The sequence below is a fragment of the Pan paniscus genome, chromosome 4 (genome assembly GCF_029289425.2).
Source record: "Pan paniscus chromosome 4, NHGRI_mPanPan1-v2.0_pri, whole genome shotgun sequence".
NCBI lineage: Eukaryota > Metazoa > Chordata > Mammalia > Primates > Hominidae > Pan > Pan paniscus.
The window spans coordinates 155,436,664-155,462,195 of record NC_073253.2 but is presented as its reverse complement, the minus strand read 5'-3'; the positions used below and the strand labels follow the sequence as shown (position 1 = coordinate 155,462,195).

The 25,532-nt window shown below is 48.5% G+C and overlaps 2 protein-coding genes across 3 annotated transcripts in view; one reads left to right on the top strand and one right to left on the bottom strand.

Moving 5' to 3' along the window:
* CCNJL (cyclin J like) overlaps positions 1 to 24,893 on the top strand; it is a 62,252-nt gene extending 37,359 nt beyond the window's left edge. The window contains exons 4-6 of one of the 2 annotated variants that reach the window (XM_003819004.6): positions 16,747 to 17,049; positions 20,836 to 20,995; positions 22,751 to 24,893. In XM_003819004.6, coding sequence (XP_003819052.2) covers positions 16,747 to 17,049; positions 20,836 to 20,995; positions 22,751 to 23,171 — 884 coding nt within the window. In that variant the 3' untranslated portion in view covers positions 23,172 to 24,893. The remainder of the gene's footprint in view (positions 1 to 16,746; positions 17,050 to 20,835; positions 20,996 to 22,750) is intronic. The other variant, XM_034960906.3, reaches the window with a different exon arrangement.
* Positions 17,760 to 19,676, bottom strand: LOC100992200 (cytochrome b-c1 complex subunit 7-like). The gene has a single exon (XM_034960908.3). The coding sequence runs from the start codon at positions 18,260 to 18,262 to the stop codon at positions 17,927 to 17,929; it is 336 nt and encodes a 111-aa protein (XP_034816799.1). The 5' UTR covers positions 18,263 to 19,676; the 3' UTR covers positions 17,760 to 17,926.
* Positions 24,894 to 25,532: the final 639 nt, after the last annotated feature.

The following is a 25,532-nucleotide window of genomic DNA, read 5'->3' as shown; positions in this document are numbered from 1 at the left end:
ACAGAATTTTGAAGGATCATCCATGTTGCAACACGTATCAGTACTTCATTTCTTTTTTTTTTTCTTTTTCTTTTTTTTTTTTTGAGACGGAGTTTCGCTCTTATCGCCCAGGCTGAAGTGCAATGGCACGATCTCAGCTCATTGCAACCTCCACCTCCCAGGTTCAAGCAATTCTCCTGCTTCAGCGCCCCGCCCCCCACCCACACCGCCCCAAGTAGCTGAGACTACAGGTATGTCCCACTATGCCCGGCTAATTTTGTATCCTTAGTAGAGACAAGGTTTCCCCATGTTGGCCAGGTTAGTCTCGAACTCCTGACCTCAGGTGATTCACCCGCCTCGGCCCCGCAAAGTGCTGGGGTTACAGGCGTGAGCCACAGTGCCCAGCCTTCATTTCTTTTTATGACTGAATAATATTCCATTGTATATCCCACAGTGTGTTTATCCAGTCATCTGTTGATGGATGTTTAGGTTGTTTTCACCTTTTGGCTATTGTGAACAGCGCTGCAGTGAATATTCGGGTACCAGTTATATTTGAACACTGGTTTCTAATTCTTTTGGGTATATGCCTGTGGGTTGGATTATGGGTCATGTGGTAATTTTATGTTGGACTTTTTGAGACACCTTGGAGTTTTGCTTTTGCTTGGTGGTTGCTGCCTGGAGATGACTGCAGTGTTGAGTCTTTGGCCCCAGGGCATGGACCAGCCTGAGGAGGGAGGGAGGGTGGGTTGGGGAGAAAGCCAGGAGGGCAAGAGGTGACCTTTTGCTAGGGTAGCTAGGCCTTAACTGTAAGACCTTATTATTTTGCACAAGAAGTGTGAGATACGTTTTTACTTTTAAAAACCTGAAAGAATTTAGCCAGGTGTGGTGGCACGTGCTTATAGTCCCAGCTACTTGGGAGGCTGAGGTGGGAGGAACTCTTGAGCCCAGGAGGTGGAGGTTGAAGTGAGCTGAGATCTTGACACTGCACTCCAGCCTGGGCCACAGAGCCAGACCCTATCTCAAAACAAACAAACACAAAAAACCTGAAAGGTACAGAAGTACCTAGTGCGAAAAATTAGTTTCTCCCCTTTGCTCACAGTCCCACTCCCACAGTTTTGTGTGAATCCTTCCAGACCTCAGCCAGGCGCGGTGGCTCACGCCTGTAATCCCAGCACTTTAGGAGGCCAAGGCGGGCAGATCACTTGAGATCAGAAGTTCAAGACCAGCCTGGCCAACATGGTGAAACCCCCTCTCTACTAAAAATTCCAAAAATTAACCAGGCATGGTGGCACGCACCTGTAATCCCACCTACTCAGGAGGCTGAGGTGGAAGAATTGCTTGAACCTGGGAGGCAGAGGTTTCAGTGAGCCAAGATTGCACCACTGCACCCCAGCCTAGGCCACAGGGCAAGACTCTGTCTCAAAAAAAAAAAAAAAAAAAAACACGAATCCTTCCAAACCTAGATGTGTTTTCATAACTGGGAAAATTTATTTTCATTTATGGGGGGGAAAATGAATCATAGATTACACCCCTACACACTACCCAGTGAACAAAACTGCCAGATTCCCTCTCTTCCTTCCTTTTCCATTCTTCCTTTTTCTTCCCCATCTAATTGCAATTCCATCGTACTTTTTCTGTTTTCTTTCACTGTCACTTCCGGACCCTGAGCCTGAGCCTGTCCCTGAGAAAACAAGGTTTCTCACTGGTGAGTGGTTTTCCTCTGTCCTCTGAGCCCCTCCTGCCCCTGGCCCACTGCCTGTTGTCTGTGAAAAGCAGTGGAAGGTGAGGCTGATAGATCTGACTGTTACAGTAAAGTTCTGACTTCTGGTTTCTGTAAGTGGGGCCACATCCTGTGCTGACCTTCGTGCTGGCCCGTGTCCTCCTCCCTAGGAGAGAGAAGTGTCTGGCAGGAGGTGGTCGCATGGCCTTTCTTTCAGGGTGGTGGGAAAGCCCCCGTCTCTGGCTCTGGTCCTCCTGCAGAGCAGGGTCCCTTAGCTCTGTGAGTCAGTCATGCTGTGCTGAGCTTACCTGTGAAAAGGCCCATCTCCTTACTACAGATTGTTTTTTTTGAGACGAGGTCTCACTCTGTCACCTAGGCTGGAGTGCAGTGGCGTGATCTTGGCTCATTGCAACCTCTGCCTCCTGGGTTCAGGTGAGTCTCATGCTTCAGCCTCCCGAGTAGCTGGGATTACAGGCACACACCACCACATCCAGCTCATTTTTTTATTTTTAGTAGAAACGGGGTTTCACCATGTTGGCCAGGCTAGTCTCAAACACCTGACCTCAAATGATCTGCCTGCCTCGGCCTCCCAAAGTGCTGGGATTACAAACGTGAGCCACCACACCTGGCCCTTACTATAGATTTTTAAAATTACAATTATTATACTCACTTGTAAAGTGAGATCCAAAGAATAAAATAAAAATCCTTTTCCCAATCCCAGGCAACCCCTGGGAACAGTTTCTTCTGAATTTGATCTGGTGTATTTTTCTGGAATTGTTCCATGGATATACAAACACAGTTGATTCTCATTACGGATTCTGTTCTTGCGAATTTGCCTACTTGCTAACACTCTTTTGTAGGCCGGGTGCAGTGGCTCACGCCTGTAATCCCAGCACTTTGGGAGGCCGAGGTGGGTGGATCACCTGAGGTCAGAAGTTCGAGACCAGCCTGGCCAACATGGGGAAACCCCTTCTCTACTAAAAATACAAAAAAATTAGCTGGTTGTGGTGGTGGGCACCTGTAGTCCCAGCTACTCGGGAGGCTGAGGGAGGAGAATTGCTTGAACCTGGGAGGCAGAGGTTGCAGTGAGCCAAGATCGCGCCACTGTACCACAGCTTGGATGACAGAGTGAGACTCTGTCTCAAAAAAAAAAAAAAAAAAAAAGTGGCACTTTCGTGGTGCTTCGCAAACACGCACAGAGCTGTGCATCCCATATGGATTGACCCATACCCATATTCCAAGCTGAGACCCAGTAAGAAGCACTCTGCCTTCTTCTTTCACCTCTCACACTGTAAACAAATGTGTTTTTAGTGGACTTAGTGCCACATTTTTCATATTTTTGTGCTTTTTGTTGGTGATTTTGGTGTCAACAAGTCTCCAAGAATAGAGCTGAAGTGCTGTCTAGAGCTCCCAAGGTCAAGAAGGCTGTGATGTGCCTTGTAGAAAAAAGCCTCTGTTAGAGAAGCTGTGTTCAGGCAGAAGTTATAATGCTGTTGGCCATGAGTTCAATATTAATGAATTAATGCATTAAACAAATACACAACACAAAGTTATAGGCTGATCAGTTGATGAAATGTTGTGATCAGAGCCTTGCAGGAACCTAACCTTGTACGTTTCCCTAGGAGCAGTGGTTCAGTATTCACTAATTCAGTGTTCACAATGGCTTTATAGAGCATAACTGACATGAATAACAAGAATTGACCAGATATATTTACACAGCTGGGTTACTGCTAAAGGTGCTTTCTTCATAGTATGTTAGGGTACCTCTTTTTCCATCAGCGCTTGTGGATTTACTTCACTCTTTTTATTGACTGCAAAGTCCTTTGTTTTATAAACACTGTCATTTATGTAATGATTTCTCTATTTTTGGACATTCAGGTTGCCATCTGTTTTTTTCACTGCTGTACACAATATGACAGTGACTGGCTTTTTCCCTGTATCTTTGCAAACTTACATGAGTCTGTCTGTAAGATAAATTCCCAGAGGTGGAATTGTTTTGGTCAACAGGTAGGTACACTGAAGATTTTGATAAGTAGTGCCAAATTGCCTTACGGAAGTTTTAACTCAACCAACAGCTGATGAGACCCGTTTTTCCCTAAATTTAACTTCATTTGTGGGAGCCTTTGGAACTGTTAGCATTGGTGGTACAGTGGTGAGCACAGCTGCCTTCCAGAAAAACATTTATTTGACTTACTCTCTACCTAAACAATAAACTATAAAAGAACAAGCAATGTCTCTTCTCCATCCTGGCCCCTCACCCGTGTCCACTTGGGGCTTCTCTTCTGTGCTCCCAGCCACGAGAGCCTTTGCCCTGCATTTCTGCCTTTCCCTATCCAGGAAGCACAGACAAGGAATCCTTTCCAGACTGATTGCTTTTAGTGCCTGTTAAGCCTCATGTCTTAGGGCAGATACCACTAAAAGCTTTTGCCTGCCAGGTACCTGCAGTGGGGCTTCAGGAGATTCTAGGAGAGGCCTGTCTTCCTCCCAGTAAACCAGCATCACTCCCCTTTGCATCCTCCATCCCCCACTCACCCCTGCTTTGATTACTTGGCAACTGTTGCTTCTGAAAAGCAGCTTCTTTGACAACAAGGCAGGGGACGGGATGGGGTCTCCCCACTGGAGATTTCAGAAACTTGAAAGCAGTCTTAATCCTTTCTGGTCGACAAGGATGAATGAATATGCTGCTTCCTAGCCTGGAGAAGTTAAACACATCAGCTCTCCCCAAAACTGGGAATGCTTGAGATGCCTCCACAGCTCTAATTGTAGGCAGCAGCTGCAAATGGGGCAATATTTCCAGGTGGTCTTTTTCAGGGGTGTATTTCTGACATAACATGAGATTTATTGATAGAATTAAACCTAAATCTGCAAGGAAACGTGGCAACGCCCTTGCAGGAGATAATTTAATAGCTCCCTACATCTCATGCAAGAGTGGTCAGGAGGAAACTCCATTTCCTCCCTGACGTGGAGAGCATTTGAAATGCTTGAGCCTTTCAATGTTTGAACATTTCAGGAATCAGAACAGGTCTTACATTTGATGTGTGCAATTAAAGTGACTATTGCTTATCTTTCTTCCAAAACACTGCCATGACATCAATGGTGCTTCTCTAATCAGTGACGTTTGCGTGGTGGCCACGCGGCACAGGGCAACTGGAAAAGGTGGTCTGTCACATTAGTGAGGGCCATGCTGAGCAAATCTGGGCACGGGGCTCGAATGTCACAGCACAGTGAGCGGAGGACATGGTGATTTTCCATTTCCTGTTCCCATCTCTGCAGACTGGCAGGCTTAGAGCTGTTTCAGGGGAGGGATTTTGTGTAAACTGCCTGTCAGACAGCTGGCTGGGCCGGAAGCTCTTAAATTGTTCAATTTGCCTTAGCAAGTTTAACACCCAGACCTGTTTGTCCAGGGCCTAACTTTCTGGGCTCTGCATGGTTTTTTTTTAATTTTAATTTTATTTTTGTTTTCCGGGAGTGGGGGTTGTATTTCAAGCTGCACGAATTAATTGAACATGCGGTGTTCAGGAGCCCCTGATCGCAGCAGCCCACCTCTCACCACCCAGGCACTTACCTGTCAGTATTGTCGGTTGTGATAGCTAGCACTGGCAGGGCAGCTTTGGTTGATTTTGAAATCCATTTCAGACTCGAAGGAGGTATGTTGGCCTATTCTATCCCTTGGTGCTAAGATTAGAGATTATTTTTATGTGTGGAGCATTTACCTGGATTTTTGAGATTGTCTTCAAGGAGTGTGTGTTGCCTCCCTCCACCTCCTAAATCTTAATTTTAATTACAAGCATTGTGGTGTCTAGACAGGAAAAGTCTCTCTTTGTCACCGACATAGTGAGGTTTCTGGGACTTTTCTAGGAAAGTCTGATGCCTCCCGACTTGTAGGTACTTGTAAAACAGGTTCATGCCGAGATATTCTTGGACTGGAGCAGACCTACGTTCTGGAATGTTCTCTGGCAGTTATTCTGCTAGCTCTGGCTTCTAGATTCCCAGCAGCAGGGTCTTGCCTTCTGAGGAGTTTAAAGTGTTTTTTATCAGCAGGAGAGTAATATTTGTTCCTGTAGAAAACCAGAAGATGGGAAAAAATAAAAATAACAAAATAAAAATCACTCGTAATCTCACTACATTTCTCTTTTCTATAATCGGAACCTGGGGGTGGAGGGTAAATCCTAGCCTCAGTGGTGATGGGATCGTTAATGTTTATTGAGTGTTTATTTATTTTTATTTATCTTTTTGAGGCAGGATCTCACTCTGTCACTCAGGCTGGAGTACAGTAGCATGATCACGGCTCCCTGCACCTCAGCCTCCCAGTACCTGGGACCACAGGTGCGTCCACACCACCAGGCCCTGCTAATTTTTTTTTTTTTCGAGACACCATTTTGCTCTGTCACCCAGGCTGGTGTGCAGTGGTGCAATTTCGGCTCACCGCAACCTCCGCCTCCCAGGTTCAAATGATTCTCCTGCCACAGCCTCCTGAGTAGCTGAGATTACAGGTGCCCACCACCTCACCCAGCTAATTTTTGTATTTTTAGTAGAGACAGGGTTTCACCATATTGGTCAGGCTGGTCTTGAACTCCTGGCCTCAAGTGATCTGCCCGCCCTGGCCTCCCAAAGTGCTGGGATTACAGGCGTGAGCCACTGCGCCCAGACTTTTTTTTTTTTTTTTTTTTTTTGGTAGAGACAAGGTTTTGCCATGTTGCCCAGGCTGGTCTCTAACTTGTGTGCTCAAGCGGTCCACCAGCCTCGGCCTCCCAAAGTGCTGGGATTATAGGCATGAGTCACTGTGCCCAGCCTATATGTCATACAGTGTTCTGAATTTTTTACACAGATTTACTAATTTAATCCTCAAAACAATTCTATAAGGTAGGCTGTAGTTGTATTTTCCGCAAGTATCAGAGGAAGAATCCGAGGCCCAGTAAGTTAGGACACTTCCCTAAAAGCATACAGCTAGGATGTGCCTAGTAATGGGGACACAGGTTGTCACCTTGGGGTTGACTCAGTGGTTCTCAGCCACTGTACAACTATGGCCCTAGTTGTACAGCCAGACCACGTCCTTCCTTGGCTGTGCCAGGAAGACTCAGGTCAGAACACGGAGAGATTGCTGGGAGACTCCTGGGCACACTTCCTTCTGAGCCAGCAGAGCAGCATTTGTGCTGACCCCGATGAAAACATCAGCCCTTAGGACCAGCTCTTGTATCTGGAAGCATCTCCCCTCTGAACCACAAGGGCGGTACCCAAGATGGCCTCTCCTTTTCCTTCTCCCTGTTCCCCGCACGGGTCGGAACAAAGGATCAGGGTCCCCAGTGCCCACACATTCAGCGCAGCAGCCCCATCAGACCTGGGCCAGAGGCAGCCCCTGGTGAGTTAGGAGTGAGCTTTCTTTAAAGCAGTGACACCGAAACCTTCTTTCGTGACAGGAGATAACTCCTATCCTCCGTACGAGGACAGAAGCACTTGTGGGATGCAGGCCCCAGATGCCAGCTATTCGGGTGACAAATGGCCCCCACCCCGCAGGCCCTGCTTTCAGTCAGTGACACTTATTTGGGTCACGTGTAAAGCGGAGCACAAAGGAACCAGGGATTGCCTGAGGCCGCGGTGTGATGTCATCACAGCAGTTTCTCCTTCCTGACACAGGGAAGTCCTCCCAGCAAGAAGGGAAGCCCGTGGGTGACCCAGCTGGCCGAATGCCACCTCTGACCTAGAAGGCATTTTCACAATTTCCTCCTAAAGAAAACAACCACCCACAACCTCACCTCTGGTCTCTTTTTAAAACTGGGCTCAGGAATTGATTCAGCCTGTCAGAAATGGGCTTGCTTTCATTCTTTCATCCATCCATCCTTCCATCCATTCGTTGATTATTTATCAAGGCCTACTCTGTGCCAGAGACTGGAGATGCAGCCCTGCTCTTGAGAGAGGAAGGAGAAGAAGAGAGCTTTTTCTTGATTTCCTGAGGGAGAAAGGAAGCTCAGCCAGGCAGGGTACCCAGATCCACCTTCACACCAGGTCTACCCAGCGGACTTTGGAAGCCCAGGAATGGCTGGTGTTGGAGGCCTGTTTCTCCAGGATGTTTCCTAACTACAGGATCAGAAATGGGCCAGAGATCTTGGAGGCAGCTACAGCAGGTCCTTAAGGGGACTTAAGGGGAGGCTACCTGGCCTCCAACCCCTGTGGTCCTCTCAGCTTTCTCCCTTCCTTGAGCACCACTGAAGCACCCTCTTACAGATGAAGGGTTTTCTTGCTTTGTCCCTGGCTTTCTCTCTCCCCCACACCAAATCTCATCCAGAAACCAAACCACTGTCATTGTAGCTATGACTGTCATTACAGGGCTGGCTCTGAATTGAGCACAAGTTTACAAAGGGCGCTGTTCTAAGCACACTAAGCCATCATGTCACCCTCACCACAATTCTATCTACTTGTCTTCTTCCCATTTCACAGATGAGGAAACACAGGTCCAAGAAGTTGTGACTTACCCCAGACCACATGGCTAGTAAGTGGCTGCCACTCCGTAGAATCCAGGACAGTCATCATCAGAGTGTGGGCACTGCCCGCTGCACTGCCTTACACAGTAAAAACAGCCTGCCAGAGCATGGTGCCCTCAGAGTAGTTTCACACCCTCTCCATCAATTGCTCAAAATCTGTCTCCCCTGGTTCCTCAGAAAGACGCTTGTCTGCTGGGCGTATGAGCAGTGCCTTTTTTTGCAAAGAGTAGGAAGCACCTTTCTTGCCTTCAATAACTGCAAGAAGTCAAAGAGAGTTTCTGTTTTTTAAAAAAAGTCAGGCTGGGGAGCACCTTTAGTACAAAAAGTTTCCTGTTAGCCACTCCTTTGACTTAAATGCTATCATTGGAAGAAAAAACTAAGTCCTGTTGATCATATAGCTCTTTAGTGGAAAGGCTCTGGAATTAAATTGCTAAGTAGCATAAGCAAAGGAGAGGTTGAAGTCAAGAGAATTTGTGGAAGGGCCAAGCATGGTGGTGCATGCCTGTAATCCCAGCACTTTGGGAAGCTGAAGCAGGAAGATCACTTGAGCCCAGGAGTTCAGGACCAGCCTGGGCAACATAGTGAGACACTATCTCTTCAACAAGTAAACAATTTTTTTAAAATTTTTCAAAATTAAGAGTATTTGTGGAGAACAGGGTGGTTAGATGGGGTGAAGCTGAAACTAGCCTGACACATCCATAGAAGTTCCTCCACCCAGATAGATACACTTATTATGGAGCTTACAGGATTGCAGGGGGCCTTGTGACTGTATATAAGGTTTCCTGCTTTTGATGTAAAAAGCTCGGGACTTTGGAATCATTTATTCATTCATTTTTTAAAATACACAAAAGCTATTATTAATTTTATGCTAGAGGCTGTGCTAGGTGAACAGGATCTGTGGTGTTCTGCAAAACAGATTTGTTCCCTACCCTCATGGAGCAGACAGACTTTTAAATGCTGCTTTGTCCCTTATCAGCTGGGAGATCGGGGTAACTCAACCTTTCTGAGCTTCTGTTTCCATGTGGGAAACACCCCCAACCTCCCAGGGTCGTTGCCAGAATCAGCTGAGAGCATCTGTTAAGGGCACAGCAAGCACAGTTCACAGACCCCCTAGCCCACCCAACCCTGCAGTAAATAGATGTGTGGTCCAGGGTCTGCCAGCACATTTGATGCCTGCTGTGCGTTGGGCCTCGGGATGCAGCAGAGAACCAAATGCCAAACGAAGCTCCCCGCCCTCCCAGAGCTCACATCCTGGTGTGTGGATTCTCTGCCTCTTGCTACCCAGTGGATTCTCTGCCTCTTGCAACCCAACTGGGTTACCTGGGAAAAGTCTCACCCTGGGGGAGGGGGACATCTGGGAAAGGCCTTGGACGTAACACTCACTCCCCTTTCTTCCTCCCTGACTGTGAGCCTTGAAATCACCAGCAGGAGGTCAGAGTTCAAGGTCACAGTCCTGAGGAAAGGAAGCTGTAACGACTCCAGTCCACTCCATGCATTCCAGCACAGCGTGGACTGTGGAGTTGGGTAAGGGTAGGGGAGCCTTTTCTTGGGCCTTTTTCAGCCCCTTTTTCAGAACCTGTAAGAAAATATTTCTAGCTAACAGGACTTGAGAAGATCCTGGGTCTGGAGTGCAAAGAATACTGTGTTCAATAAATAATACAGCAGCTGCTACCATTTATAGAGCACCTCCCACATGCCCGTCATGTTACCTGGGACACTCCTTGCACCCTCCCTACTGCCCTATGAGGTGTGGGTTTCCAGGTGATTGCCCAAGATCACACAAATGATACCAGGAGTGAGGATGGGAAACTGGCACTTGAGCCCCTGCCCTGCCCCTGCTCCAGGACATTCCTGCCTGTTTCTGGTGGGGACCTCCCCCAGAATCCTGGCTGTCCCTGGTCACACCGGCTCCAAGGCCATAAATAAAGCTGGTAGAAGTTCTGCCTTTTCTGGGGCTACTTTTCTCCACTCCAGGAAGGAAGAATCTGAGGGGAAAAAAGCATTAGCATCAGAAAGGTCTCTATTGAGCCTGGCCCTGCGTGGGCTTCCACCCCTGGGACGCTGGCCTCCCTTGCCAGCAAAGGCTGCAAAGCTGGGAAAAAGCCCTTTCAGCCAGAGCTTTCTCTTTCCTCTTCTGTCCCTGCCACCTGACTGCATAGCACTGCCCACATGCACCTGGGAAGATAGATGTCAGGCCCCACCTGGGAAAAGGCAAGGCCTGGGTACCACTGGGCGGTCCTTGATCTCTCTGACCCGCCAGCCCCATCTTTCCTTTATCATCAGCACCTGCAGGGTAGGCTGGTGGCTGCTGGAGGGGCATGGGGATAGCTATGGGGTCTCAACTTCTGATAAAAGTCTGGTTCTCATTCTCAGATAAAATGAGGAAGATATTTTTTAATAGGAGAGCGGCCATTCCTGTGGAAGAATAGCTTTGCTTGTTTTTAAAGGCATTGCATTTCTTTTTTTTTTTTTTTTTCCCCTGGAGACGGAGTCTCGCTCTGTCGCCCGGGCTAGAGTGCAGTGCCGCGATCTTGGCTCATGGCAACCTCTGCCTCTGGGGTTCAAGCAATTCTGCCTCAGCCTCCTGAGTAGCTGGGATTACAGGCATGCACCACCACACCCAGCTGATTTTTGTATTTTAGTAGAGACAGGGCTTCACCATGTTGGCCAGGCTGGGGCATTGCATTTCCTTTTTTTTTTTTTTGAGATGGAGTCTCACTCTGTTTCCCAGGATGGAGTGCAGTAGCGTGGTCTTGGCTCACTGCAACCTTCGCTGCCCAGGTTCAAGCGATTCTGCCTTAGCCTCCCGAGTAGCTGGGACTACAGGCGCACACTACCACACCTGGGTAATTTTTAAATTTTTTTGGTAGAGACAGGGTTTCACTATATTGGACAGGCTGGTCTTGAACTTCTGACCTCGTGATCCGCCCGCTTCGGTCTCCCGAAGTGCTGGGATTACAGGCGTGAGCCACCACGCCTGGCCGGCATTGCATTTCTTTAGGGAAGAAAAGTAGCCAGCTGTGGCTTTAAAACCTGTTTCTCTTTAGCCAGGAAACTTTGGCCTCATCTCTGAGCCTGGGTTAAGCACCTGAAAGAGCAGCAGGTAGCCCTGAATGGGTCCGTCAGTAGGCATCTTCCCACGCGTGAAGGACTTTTGGGGGCATTCATGGGGCACAGTGCAGAACACGGTCTGTCTAGTTGGGGGTGGGCCGCGCTCAAGCCTGGGCAACAGGAATGAGGCAATGCTGAATTTGTACAGAACCTTGTTCTGTGCTGGTTACCTTTTTGTTTTAAGTTTTCGGGCTTTTTTAAAGGCAGTGTAAATGCTGATGACTGTTGGCACTGGGTAATAACATTCAAGGGAGTTCATTATAGTAACATTTCTCTCTCTCTTTTCGTATATTTAAAATTTTCTAAAACGAAATGGCTTTTTAAGCAATTAAAAATAACTGCTCCTCTTGGCACTAATTCAGAAGAGTCAGGAATCCTGTTTGGTCTGCCTTGAGGCTTGATTGCCAGGACAGTAGGTAGAAGATAAGCCAGTCTTCAGAGTGGTCACCTTCATAGAGAAAGAAAGTAGAATGTGCTTGCCAAGGACTCGGGAGAGGGGGGACCTAGGAATTATTGTTTAATGGGGACAGAGTTTCAGCAGGATGAAAAGAGTTCTGGAGAGGGATGGTGGTGATGGCTGCCTGTCATTGTGAGTGTCCATATAATGTCACTGAACTGTACAGTGAAAAATGATAAACTTTATATTATGTGTTGTCGTAAGTTTTTTCTAATTAAAAAAAAAAAAAAAGCCAGTCTGTAAGCTGGATCCACAGCATCTTGCCACCACGGCCTCATCTGTGGTTAAGCATGTAGGCCACATGGATGGATGCATGGTGATCCTCACTGCCACGAATTGCCCAGGAGCTCTGTGTGCCAGCCTCAGGAAGTGGTGTTAGGGATCAGCCAGCCACATGCAGAAAGGAGGGCGCATAAGAGGTATCACTTACAGGCACCACCGTCACCACCAACACTAGGGGTACACGTGCGTCTGCCTGGCCTCCGAGAGCCAGAGAAGTGCTTCACTAGGTTTAGAATGCTTTTTAATCTTAGAAATATGTTGATAGTGACTAGGCACAGTGGCTAATGCCTGTAATCCCAACACTTTGGGAGGCCGGGGCGGGCAAATCACTTGAGCCCAGGATTTCGACCAGCCTGGGCTCTACTAAAATTACAAAAATTAGCCAGGTGTGGTGGCGTGTGCCTATATACCTAGGTACTCAGGAGGCTGAGGTGGGAGGGTCACCTGAACCCAGGAAGTTGAAGATATGGTGAGCCGAGATTGAGCTACTTGCACTCCAGCTTGTGCGACAGGAGTGAGACCCTATCTCAAAAAAAAAAAAAAAAAAAAAAAAAAGAAGAGGTTGATAGGGCTCCTGCTGTTCCAATTTAGGACAATGTGAACATCAAAAAAGAAAAATGTAGTTGGAATGATATGATTTTTAAAACTTCCTTTTCAACCCCCAGTATAATAATTTATTCAGAAAAGGATCATCCATGGATGCAAAGCCATTGAGCTAAAGGTTGTTGAGAAACAGGATATTCACAAAGTGTGCCCTCCCAGATTACTTATTAATTTCCCAGGGAAGCTGGTACCTTGAACTGGAGCAGTCTCGTGTCACCACCTTAATCAAGTGATCTAACATAGGCCAGGACAAAGTGACGTTGCCTAGGACTCCTGCTATGGTCCAGTGGGTGAGAAGGACAGAACAGCTTCTGTCATTTGCTTGCCTGTACTGTTTGACCTGCATCTAATTGTGAGGAAACAATCAGGCAGATCCAGAATGTGGAGCATTTTACAAGACAACTGGCCTAGATTCTCCCAGAGTCAGTGTCATGAAAAGCAAACGAAACAAGGGGACTTCAGCGGTAATAGACTCCGTGTGTGAACCTAGTTTGGATTCTGGATCCAAAAACACAAAACAAAGGTTATAAAAGGCATTTTTAGGACCCCTGGAGAAAGTCAGATGTGGACTGAATATTAGAAAATGTGATTGCATTAATGTTCATGTCTTAGAAATGCTAATAACATTACAATTTGTAGGAAAATGACCTCAGGAACGGATGCTGAAGTGTTCGGGGTGGCATGTCATGTCTGCAACTTGGCTAGAAATGGTCCAACAAAACCAGTATTTACAGACAGAATACACCTAGACAGAGCACACATGGATCAGGGTCAGCCAGGGCAGAATCTGGTGAAGGGTCCTATATGTTCACTGTTGTCTTTCATCTTTTCTCTGATTTGAAAATTTTCTAAATCAAAAGTGCATCAAAGAAGTCGGAGAATCCGTGGCTATTGTCTGGCTTGGAGAGACTCAGAATTCTGTTCCCAGCCTCTCCCAGGGGACTCGCCTAAAGTCTTCTAGGCATCTGTTGCCTGTGCAGTTTGTCGATAAGGAGGAAGCAGCTGAGTAACGGTGCTTGGTGGTGGCAGCGCTGGGGACAAGGGGCCAGCCCCACTCACAGTCCCAGGAGGAAGGGAGGAAATGTCTGCCAGGCACGTGCAGCATCAGGAAACTCATAAAATCTTTTCTGGCTGCTTTTTAACTGCTGGCCAGGCCAAGCCCAGGTTAACTCTGAAGTCTGCTTCTGGGTGTAGAAGCTGAGTTCTCCCATCAGCTTTTTCTCTGAGCCTCTGAGGACTGTAAAGAACCTACCTAGAAGGTTCCTGCCACGAGCAAGTGCATGACCAGCTCGAAGCACAGCCCATTCTGTGTGCTGGGGGCTTGTGAAGCACTTTCCATTCTGCACACCATTTTATCTTCACGTGGGACATGGTCCTACATCATAAGCAAATAAACAGCCTGTAGGGTTTAGTGCTCGTAGGTCCAGGGCAAACTCCTGAGGATTCAGACCCAGCACTGCCTGGCTGTGGCCTGCCGTGTGCGTTCCCAGGAAGCGGAGGGAGCAGGTGAAATCAGATTCCGCAGTAATCCCTGGTGCCTTCCATTGGAGGGTAATCCTCTTGGGCCTGGTAGCAGAGCTCTGAAAGGTTTGAAAAGCGAGGAGGGGAGGAGGAAACTAATCTGATTGAGCACATCTGCCAGTTCTAAGAGATTGCTGGCTGCCAGCAGTGCTGTGCAAGGGTCTTAGTGCCACCCCAGTACAGTGCACCTTCACCTCGCCACCTCCTGCTCTGGGGAGGGAAAGAGAGCTCGTTTCTGCTGAGTGCATGCAACCAAGGCTGGCTCAGCACAAGATTCAGGGGAGCCGGGGCAACTTTGGAAAAAATAAATAAATAAAATTCTTCCTTTTAAAAACTGCACAAAGAATACATGATCATTGGAGAAAAAACTGGGGAATGAAAAATTCAAATGGCCTAAAATATCTGTTTCCTGAGAGGACTATTCTTTCATTTAACAAATATTTATTGGGTACCTACTATGTGCCAGGCATGTGCTGGGAACTGGTGGCACAGCAGCGAATGGGTTGGACTCAGTTCCTATTCTTACAAGGCTTAGAGTCAGATGTCAGCCATTAATATTAATACTTGATGTTAAGCAAGTAATCTAAGTGTAGGAAGTCCGTTTAATATCTGGAGGTCTCTAAACTGAGCTCTGGAGGACACCGATAAGGGGGGTGAGGGGAAGAGCATTCCCAGCCCGGGGAGGGGTTGGAGTCCCACGTGGCTGGATCCTGTGCTTGAAGAGGGAGTGTTGCGGGGAGTATGGGGGGAGCTGCCAAAGCCAATAGAGCCAGTCGGCCAGAGCCTCAACCCTGGGATTTCCAGCCATGCAGGAGGCTCTTCCTCTTTGGGCAGCTTTGACCTCGCGTTGGCCTGCCTGAGTTGTTCTTGTGTGCAAGACAAGAAAGTGTGTACTTCAGACACAGCACCGTTGCAGGCTGAGCGACTGGGCTCCGGAAAGGGATGGAATGTGTGCTTGCTGTAAACTGCATGGTGCGGGGCTGGTAGTGCCTCTGCCCTTCACTGTCTTGTACATTTCCAATCACTAGACTCCTCTGCATCAAAGAACAGAGCTCTGTGTCAGGTCGTCGTTACCCACCAAGTGGGCTGCTGCAAGGCTTGCCGAGAAGGGAGCAACCCTGGCTTGCTGAGACGTGGTTGATTCATTCTGCAGTGACGTCTTTTGAGCCGTCCTCAGGAATGTGTTGTATCTACTGTGGAGCAGCCTGTGGTGGTTACTTCCTTATCTCCCCTAAGCAGCATGAGAGATGGGAACTGGGTCAGAGGCACTTGCAGCTGGGAGCAGGTGCGTGCATGTATTGTTTGCCCTTCCCTTCGTGAGCACTGATGTGTGCTTTGAGGTCAGCTGGGCCGCCCCACTGCCTCTTTTGGCATTTACTTAGTGGCAGCTCCACACCCCATGAGGCTGGCCTTGGGGTCACGGGTGAACAGACCGAGGCCAGGCCCTTGAAGGCCTCACCACCTGATGTGGGAGTCGTACAGTACAGGGGGCTGGTGTGGAGGGCGACTTCTGAGAGGCAGGGACTCCAGGTGAAGGACATGTCAGGGTTGGCTGAGTGAGGAGGGGATGGGGAAGGGTGCTCCAGGCCTAGGGGGCTGTGTCAATGAAGGCTTATAGGCAAGAACTGCCAAGGACAGGGTCCACAGCCACCTGTGGGGTGGTTTTCCCAGAGTGAGGAACAGTGAGGCTGGAGAGGCCCACAGTCTGCAGAGCCTCACGCAGTGGAAGCTGTCATGCCCCCCCACCAGCCCCTGACTCTTGACCCTCAGGGCACAAGGACCTCCCATTGTTCCCTGAGAGCATCCACAACTGATGACTGCCGGGGTTGCTGTGTAAATGCCTCTGCTCTTTAACCCGTGGGTAGGATAACCTGAGGCCTGTCTTAGGCTGTTTCTCAGAATTCCTCGGTAGGATTAAGCTCGGGTTGTCCACAGTGGTGACTCGCTTGTGTCCTTTTGGGCTTTCTTCCCTTTCCTGTTCTCGTCCCCCACCTACCGATCTTTCCTGGGCTTACCTTCCAAGACCTGGAAACCAGAGGGAACCCACACTAAGACCCCGTTTACACAGTTTGAACTCAATAGCCAGGATAGCGGGAAGCCATTGAAGAGCTTTTCTACACATGGAGGGACAGGGCCAGGTTTGCGTGGCCATGCTGACTCTAGCCAGGAGGTTGGATTGGTTAGGGCGAGATGGAGAGTAGGGAGGGCACCTTATTCCCCAGCCCCTGGCTGCTGCTGCTGACCGCTATCGGCTGCTTTGTGTTCCAGAGGCTGGTCTGAGCATTTGGTTTGCATTTTCCCATTGACTCTAACAAAAGCCTTATGAAGTATAGGTTCCATCTTACAGATAAGGAAACTGAGTCACAGAGAGGTTGAGACACCTAGCCATGATCCCCCAGTGGGAAGTGATGGCTTGTGGATTCAAGCCTAGGTTTGACAGATCTGGAATGTGTGCTCCTATTCCTCCGCAGTCTGGCCTGTCTGCTTTCTGTCTTCTTTGCCAGCAATGTCCAGGCACTGTAAGGTGGGCCGTTAGCTTCCTGGGTTCAGGTAAATGTCTTCCAGTAACCCCTGCTTCCCCTGCTCCCCGACAGGTAAGTTCGAGGATCGGGAAGACCACGTCCCCAAGTTGGAGCAAATAAACAGCACGAGGATCCTGAGCAGCCAGAACTTCACCCTCACCAAGAAGGAGCTGCTGAGCACAGAGCTGCTGCTCCTGGAGGCCTTCAGCTGGAACCTCTGCCTGCCCACGCCTGCCCACTTCCTGGACTACTACCTCTTGGCCTCCGTCAGCCAGAAGGACCACCACTGCCACACCTGGCCCACCACCTGCCCCCGCAAGACCAAAGAGTGCCTCAAGGAGTATGCCCATTACTTCCTAGAGGTCACCCTGCAAGGTGACAGCTGGGACCCGATGGCAGGACCTCCCACCCCTTCCCCACCACCCAGGGGTCAGGGTCAGGCGGCTCTAAAAGGCATGTCCATCCAGATCAGGCTTTCTCACTGGGGCCTGTGCACCCAGATCACTCTTAACTTTGCAGGCAGTAAGCAAAGAAAGGGCAAGGATTTGCCCAGTAACATGTAAAAGAGAAATAGCAACTTATATGCAGGCAGCCGGAAACCTAGAAACTTACAGATCAACTGGTAATTTTTCTTACAGTAACCTGAAACATTGCAAATGAATTAAATAGCACAGATTTGCAGATCGGTTATTCTCAAATAGCTGCCATCATACAGATAGTATAGGGAGAGGGAATTATGTTTACATCTGTTTTAGCCATAAAAGTTACCCTGTTACTTGAAACTTACTTGAAACTCAGTCTTCCCAGTGTTTTAAAATCTAGATGTTAACTGGGTCAAAAATACTGCTGATACGGGCGGGCGCGATAGCTCACGCCTGTAATGGGAGGCCAAGGCAGACAGATCACGAGGTCAGGAGATCGAGACCATCCTGGCAAACATGGGGAAACCCTGTCTCTACTAAAATACAAAAAATTAACCGGGTGTGGTGGTGCATGCCTGTAGTCCCAGCTATATGGGAGGCTGAGGCAGGGGAATTGCTTGAACTCAGGTGGCGGAGATTGCAGTGAGCGGAGATTGCGCCACTGCACTCCAGCCTGGCGACAGACCGAGACTCTGTCTTTTTTTTGTTTGTTTTTTACAATAGATATTTATTTAAAGTAAAACAGCTGCAGACCAAATAATTCTTAAGATTGTTTGTTTCAGGTTTAACCATCTTCGTAACAGCTGCATCCACAGACTTCAACTACATGATTACCTCTTTGCCCATTCTTCTCTTCCTTTTCTTTCCCGAATAACCTCTTTCAGATACGGTTCAAGGTAGAAATTTTCCTCTTCATATTTGGTCCACTGCTCTTTAGGCAAGATCTGATGCTTCATGGACAGGTCCAGTGCCCTCTTCATGTGAAACATCCTGTTATTATAAAGGTTCTCAGGAAGCCTTCTTATGGCTTCTTTCACATCTTCATTCTCATATATTGTATTATCTCTCATTAACCCCAGTTTATTGAATCCTGAGGCATTGTAATACCATTTTCGAATACCATCCAGCCACTTGCCTGATGCTGCAACAGCCTTCTTGCCAGCCATTTTGACCAGCGAGACTCCGTCTTAAAAAAAAAAAAAATACTGTTGATACAACCATCCCATAACCTACCACAAACTAAAATGGGCATGAGTATCCAGATCAATGATTGGACTGGGCGTGGTGGCTTATGCTTATAATTCCAGCACTTTGGGAGGCTGAGGTGGGCAGATCACCTGAGGTCAGGAGTTCAAGACCAGCCTGGCCAACATAGTGAAACCCCATCTCTACTAAAATAGGAAAATTAGCCAGGTGTGGTGGTGGGCGCCTATAGTCTCAGCTAGTTGGGAGGCTGAGGCAGGAGAATTGCTTGAACCTGGGAGGCAGAGGTTGCAGTGAGCCGAGATCGTGCCATTGAGCTCCAGCTTGGGCAACAAGAACAAGACTCCATCTAAAAAAAAAAAAAAAAAAAAAAAAAAAAAAAAAAAAAAATCAGTGATTGTGATCCCAAGCATTAACTGAGCATTTACTGCATGCCAAGTGTCTCGCTTCAGTGCTTTGCATACATTATCTCATGTGAACCTCACAGCAACCCCACACCAAAATCACCTCCATTAATCATATTTTACAAAAGAGGAAAATGATGCTGTAACTTACCCAAGGTTGCGCTTATTTTTTTTTCCTTTTTGTGGAGAACGGGGTCTCGCTATATTGCCCAGGTAGGTCTCGAACTCCTGGGCTCAAGCTATCCTCCCGCCTCTACCTCCCTGAGAGCTGGGATTACAGGCGTGAGCCACCATGCCCAGCTGTAACTTACCCAAGGTTATTGCTAGGATTTTATTTTATTTTTTATTTTTATTTTTTGAGACGGAGTCTTGCTCTGTCACCCAGGCTGGAGTGCAGTGGCACGATCTTGGCTCACTGCAAGCTCCGCCTCCCAGGTTCAAGCGATTCTCCTGCCTCAGCCTCCCGAGTAGCTGGGATTACAGGCGCCCGCCACCATGCCTGGCTAATTTTTTGTATTTTTAGTAGAGTTGGGGTTTCACCGTGTCAGCCAGGATGGTCTCGATCTCCTGACCTCGTGATCTGCCCCTCTCGGCCTCCCAAAGTGCTGGGATTACAGGTGTGAACCACTGCGCCCGGCCAATTTTTAAAATTTTTTTAGAGATGGGGTCTCGCCATGTTGCTCAGGCTCGTCTCAAACTCCTGGGATTACAGGTGAGAGCTACCATGCCCTGCTCATTGCTAGGATTTGAACCTTGGGAGTCTGACTGAATGATCGTTTGTATCACCCTATTACCACCCTGACTGATACTTTATTTTTTAAATTTGTTGTTGTTGTTTAGCTGCCCTATGAACTGATCTTTAAAAGGCAAAAGTGGAAGTAATTGAAAATCATGAAAAAAAAATTTTTTTTTTTTTTGAGATGAAGTCTTGCCCTGTCGCCCAGGCTGGAGTGCAATGGCTCGATCTCAGCTCACTGCAACCTCCGCCTCCCGGGTTCAAGCGATTCTCCTGCCTCAGCCTCCAAAGTAGCTGGGATTACAGGCGCCCGCCACCACGCGTGGCTAATTTTTTGTATCTTTAGTAGAGATGGGGGTTTCACCATGTTAGCCAGGCTGGTCTCGAACTCCTGACCTCGTGATCCACCTGCCTTGGCCTCCCAAAGTGCTGGGATTACAGATGTGAGCCACTGCGCCCAGCAAAAATCATGAACAATTTAAGACAACAGAGTAATAAACTGAAAATCCAGTGGCATTCAGGAAAACTGCAGAAATTTCAACTGTTTGCCTTTGCACATATTTAGCACCAGCTTTTCCTTGTGGCCAGATATCTTAGTTGGACATTAAGATTCCTCAGTCAACCTAAGTGCCAATTTTAGTTATAAATATCAAAGTCTTACAACCACTCATTCAGTAGATTTTCACTGAGTGCCTACTATGGGCCAGGGATTGTTACAATTAATAAGTAGCTTTTAGTCATACCCCAAAACGGAAGCCTTTGAAATAGTGTGTCATTCTCTTATAATAACCAAAGAAAGGACAAATGTTTTGCAGTTCTGTTTGTAGAACATCAGCAAGCTCCTTGCTGCTCCCTGGGAGCCGTGGACAGTATTTTGAAAACACTGTTCTAGGCTGCTATCAGAAATCTCAGACTGGTCTTAGTGTGGTGGCTCACACCTGTAATCCCAGCACTTTGGGAGGCTGAGGCAGGAGGATTGCTTGAGCTCAGGAGTTCGATACCAGCCTGAATTACATGCTGAAATCCTATCTCTCAAAAAAATACGAAAATTAGCCAGATGTGTTTGTACATGCCTATAGTCCCAGCTACTCAAGAGGCTGAGGTAGTAGGATCTCTTGGGCCTGGGAAGTTGAGGCTGCAGTGAGCTGTGATCTCACCACTGCACTCCAGCCTGGGCAACAGAGCAAGACCCTGTCTCAACAAAAAATAAATCCTAGACCAAGAGCCAAGGTTAAGATTCAAAAATGGAACTTCACAGTTTCTAATTTTCCATCCTATTTGTAGGGCAGCAGTGAAAAGCCTTGAAAGCGATTCATTTGTCCATCCATTCTCAGGGTGGGCCTGGGATTCCAAGGGGAGGATTTGAATGCTGACTCCCTCTGTGGCTTTCTTTCAGATCACATATTCTACAAATTCCAGCCTTCTGTGGTCGCTGCGGCCTGTGTTGGGGCCTCCAGGATTTGCCTGCAGCTTTCTCCCTACTGGACCAGAGACCTGCAGAGGATCTCAAGCTATTCCCTGGAGCACCTCAGCACGTGTATTGAAATCCTGCTGGTGTAAGTTTCTCCCCTGAATCCTGTGTTTCTGAAATGGTGAGGTTCCTCTTGCCTTGAGGCCTGCCTCAGGCCACGGGCAGTTTCCGGAGTCTGGAACTTGTGGTGGTTCTTCAGCTACAGGGTCTCAGGGAAAGTGGGCCATGGTGACTCCTGGTAGAAGTGGGGTTTCGAGAACCAGTTCTTCCTATTTTGAATAGCTTCAGGTTTGCTTTTTATTTTATTTCATTTTTTTTTTTTTTTTGAGACAGAGTCTCGCTCTGTCACCCAGGCTGGAGTGCAATGGCACGATCTCGGCTCACTGCAACCTCCGCCTCCCGGGTTCAAGCGATTCTCTTGCCTCAGCCTCCTAAGTAGCTGAGATTACAGGTGTGCGCCACCACGCTTGGCTGATTTTTGTATTTTTAGTAGAGACGGGGTTTCACCATGTTGGTCAGGCTGGTCTTGAACTCCTGACCTCATGATCCACCCACCTCAGCTTCCCAAAGTGCTGGGATTACAGGTGTGAGCCACTGCGCCCGGCCGGGTTTACATCTTTAAAGTCAGGCAGCAAGGGAGAAGAGGGCTGTTTGCACCTTTAAATGTCTAGGCTATTTGATCTAAGTCCCAGTGTAATCTTATAGATAATCGCATTGAAGGACTTCCATTATAAGCTACTTTTCTCAGACATGGTCACAAAGCTGACCTCTTAGCCAGTAAGCTCCCCTAAGCGCCACAGCCTCTGCAAGGGTCCCTGGGAATCTTGGGGAGGAAATGTTCAGTGTGTCAGAGAAGATCCTTAAAGGCATCGTGAGCCAAACACCCTGAAACTGACACTGGAGGTAAATGTGCCCCATCGTTACTGCAGGGAGCAAGGCAGACAGGACAGAGCCATTCCCAGTAGGCTCACACTGTCCAGTTCCCCTTCCACCTGCCAGGCACCGCGTATCCTGGGTGCTGGCCTGACTGACTGGTGGGCTGTGTGGGCAAAGCGGAAGCCCTTAGACCCGTGAAGAGAGCCCTCCCCGATGTGGGAAGCTTTGCTGGCAGCTGTCTTTATCTCATTCCTCTGAAAAGTCAGTCCTACTCCGTAGGCCTTATTTTAAAATTTGTGTTTTTGAGAAGGTCCCCAAAGCCTGGTCTGAGTGTTGGTGCATGCCTTACATAAGCCTCTAATTGTTTTGTTTTCCCAAAAAGCTATATGGGAAGCTTTTTTTGAGATGGCAAAAATCTCTGTTCCAGCCCCCTTTTCAGATGAAAAATCCTAGGCCCCAGGGGTCAATTTGGTTGATATCAGCTAGCTAAGGAGTGACCCCGTTGGGGATGGAGCTGGCCCAGAATTGCCTGGAAAGCAGAGCTTGGGCTCATTCAGGCCCCAGGAACACTCCAGTGCCAGGGGATGGGAAGGCATTGGTGAGCACAAGCAGGCACCATCCTCCTGGAAGCCAGGTAACTAGAAGTTACCCTCTGGAGCAGGTTACTCTCTGGGGTATTGACTGTGGAGATAGGGCAGCATGGGGCTGTGGGGATAGCCAGCCTAGTCTGGAGGGGCCAGAAGAAATTTTCTGTAGGAAGCAGATCCAAGCTGAGAGCCAAGGCCTGAATCTAGTTGGTGAACAGCTGGAGCGGTGCCACACACGGTGAGCACAGCCAGGTAAGGCCTGGTGGACACAGGGCACACACATCTCTTCCAGTCCCACTTAGCAAGACAGGTAGAGACACACACAGGCATCTGGTGGCTTTTGGCCTCCAGTTCTCACCCAGGTCTTCTCGTTTCAGAGTGTATGACAATGTCCTCAAGGATGCCGTAGCCGTCAAGAGCCAGGCCTTGGCAATGGTGCCTGGCACACCCCCCACCCCCACTCAAGTGCTGTTCCAGCCACCAGCCTACCCGTCCCTCGGCCAGCCAGCGACCACCCTGGCACAGTTCCAGACCCCCGTGCAGGACCTATGCTTGGCCTATCGGGACTCCTTGCAGGCCCACCGTTCAGGGAGCCTGCTCTCGGGGAGTACAGGCTCATCCCTCCACACCCCGTACCCCCCGCTGCAGCCCCTGGATATGTGTCCTGTGCCCGTCCCTGCATCCCTTAGCATGCATATGGCCATTGCAGCTGAGCCCAGGCACTGCCTCGCCACCACCTATGGAAGCAGCTACTTCAGTGGGAGCCACATGTTCCCCACCGGCTGCTTTGACAGATAGGCCACCTCCGGACCTCACGAGGAAGCCTTGGAGATGTGGGCAGAGGAAGAGGACACTGAAGAGGAGAGCTCAGCCAAGTGAGGCAGCAGGAGGCCATCCCTGAAGAGCCTTGGAACGTGGAGGGTCTGTGCTCCTTTTAAATAAAACTGACCCAGAGCAAAACATTCAATAACATACCTCACCCGAGAGCATTCCTCTGAGAAACGTCTGCCACGTGTGACTAGGGTACAAGAGGATGGCTTGGTGGCCGTCCCCCCACGCAGGGGCCCAGTGAATCGAGAAAGACTTGATAAGAGGCCAGGAGAGTGGGAACTGGACACAGACCACTGATCTCAAGCATGTCCAGTTTTTAGCATTAAAGACTTCTCTATTCTTTGCTGATGGCAGCTACACCACTGAAAAAGGAGGGGCAGCCTGGTGTGTTCTCAGGACCCCCGGAGGATCCCATATTGGGTGCTTTTCTTTCCCTGGCTCTGTGCAGAGGGGCCTGAGTTGGTGTGTATGCCTGAATGTTTGCCTTGTGAGGCACAGTGGGTGGCTGTCTTGCCTTTGTTTTCGAACCTAAAACCATTTTCAGCCTTTTAGATATGTCATGTGCTGCTGCTTCCCGAAGTGGTCTCGCTTTCTGTTTCGTAAGATGTCTTGTTTACACACTGTATCAGGGATTTGGTGATACTTGAAAATTCCTTTGGAGAAAAAAACAAATTTAATTGCCACACTGCCTGTCCCACATGAGGGCTGTTAAGTTGGAACCCAAGTTTGAACCCAACTTGTGATGGACCTGCAGGTAACCACAGAGCTTCCTTTTTGAAAGCATATGGTTGGAGAGAACCATTTTCCCAGCTCTCGGTTCCGGAAGATTCCACGTCTTGGAGGCTGTTTTCACCACTAGAACTTTAATAACTACCCAGGGAGGGAGAAGCTCGTTGAAAGGAAGACAAAGATTTAAACAATTCCCACCTCTCTCCACCACATACTTACAGGGCATGAGTTTAACCCAGTCTAGGCTTTGAGTGTGGCTGATAGCGAAGGATAGCAATGTGGAAAATTTGCTTAGTCCCACCTGTATTTGGGGAGTGGGATGTACACGGGCATTTGATACCACCATTGATAGGCAAGCGACTGGTTGGATCAAAAGCCAGTATTTAGGGATCTGCAGCGAGAGGGCCCTCAGGAAGACTCTTGTAACCATGTGCAATATGTTTTTATTCTGACTCGCAGCTCGTGCTCAGCATGTTCTTTGGTTTAGTTTGGGGTTGGGGGACACATTGTTCACCCATCAGAACTGGGAGGTGCAAAGGACCGTGGAAGCAATTTTTGTTTTGTTTGAGGAATACCTGTCTTGGATTCCTTAGCCCCTTGCCAGTCCTGGAGACTGTGGCAGGGGCCGCCAGGAAGGCAGCTGTCTGCTGCTGAGTCAGATCCGAAGGTGGTGAATTTCCAGAGCAGCTGAAAATCTCAGCGTGGAGACAGTAAGAAAAGAGACGGGGTGTGGATAAGACTCTGCCACCGTGTCACACTAGCATAGGAGGCTGCACGTTCATTTGTTGTTGTTTTTTTTTTTTCCTTTGCCAACCTCTGTTCTATTTATGTGCAAGCAGTTTGGATTCAAGTTTTTGTATCTGTCTGTTCTGGGACCTGGGGATTGTGAGGGTTCCCTCACAGCCAGCACGACCCCCAGAAAGAGGCGTCCCACAATAAACACGTCACCTGCTCTTGGTCTCTCGCCTCTTGTCCTAGGCATCCCCTCTTGGGCCGGCCCCTCCTTCCCTCTCTCAAATCAGCCCTGGTGAGCATCTCCCTATGGTAGAGGGTGGAATATTGGGGGCAGCAGCAAGACCTCGGGAGCTGAGTCCTGCCCTCTGAGTGGGAGCTGGGCCTCCCTGGGCACATAGAGGCCAGCGGAGGGGTGTGTAAGGCTTGACACCCCAGCTCCATCACCGTCTCAGGGTTTTTCCAAAGAAACCAGTAGGATATATATGGAGAGAGATTTATTTTAAGGAATTGGCTCATGTGATTGCAGAGGCTGTGGTCTAAAATTTGTGGGGCATGTCAGCAGGCTGGAAATTCAGGTAAGAGCTGATGTTGCAGTAGAGTTCAAAATCTGTAGGGCAGGCCCACAGGCTGGAAACTCAGGCATGATTTCTGTGTTAGCAGTCTTGAGGCAAAATTTATTCTCCAGGAAACCTCAATCTTTGCTCTTACGACCTTTTACCAATTGGATGAGGCCCACCCACATTATGGAGGCTTTTCTTAAAGTCAACTGATTGTAAATGTTAATCACATCTAAAAATACCTTGACAGCAACATCTAGACTAGTACCTAGCCAGATAACAGGCACTGTAGCCTAGCCAAGCTGCC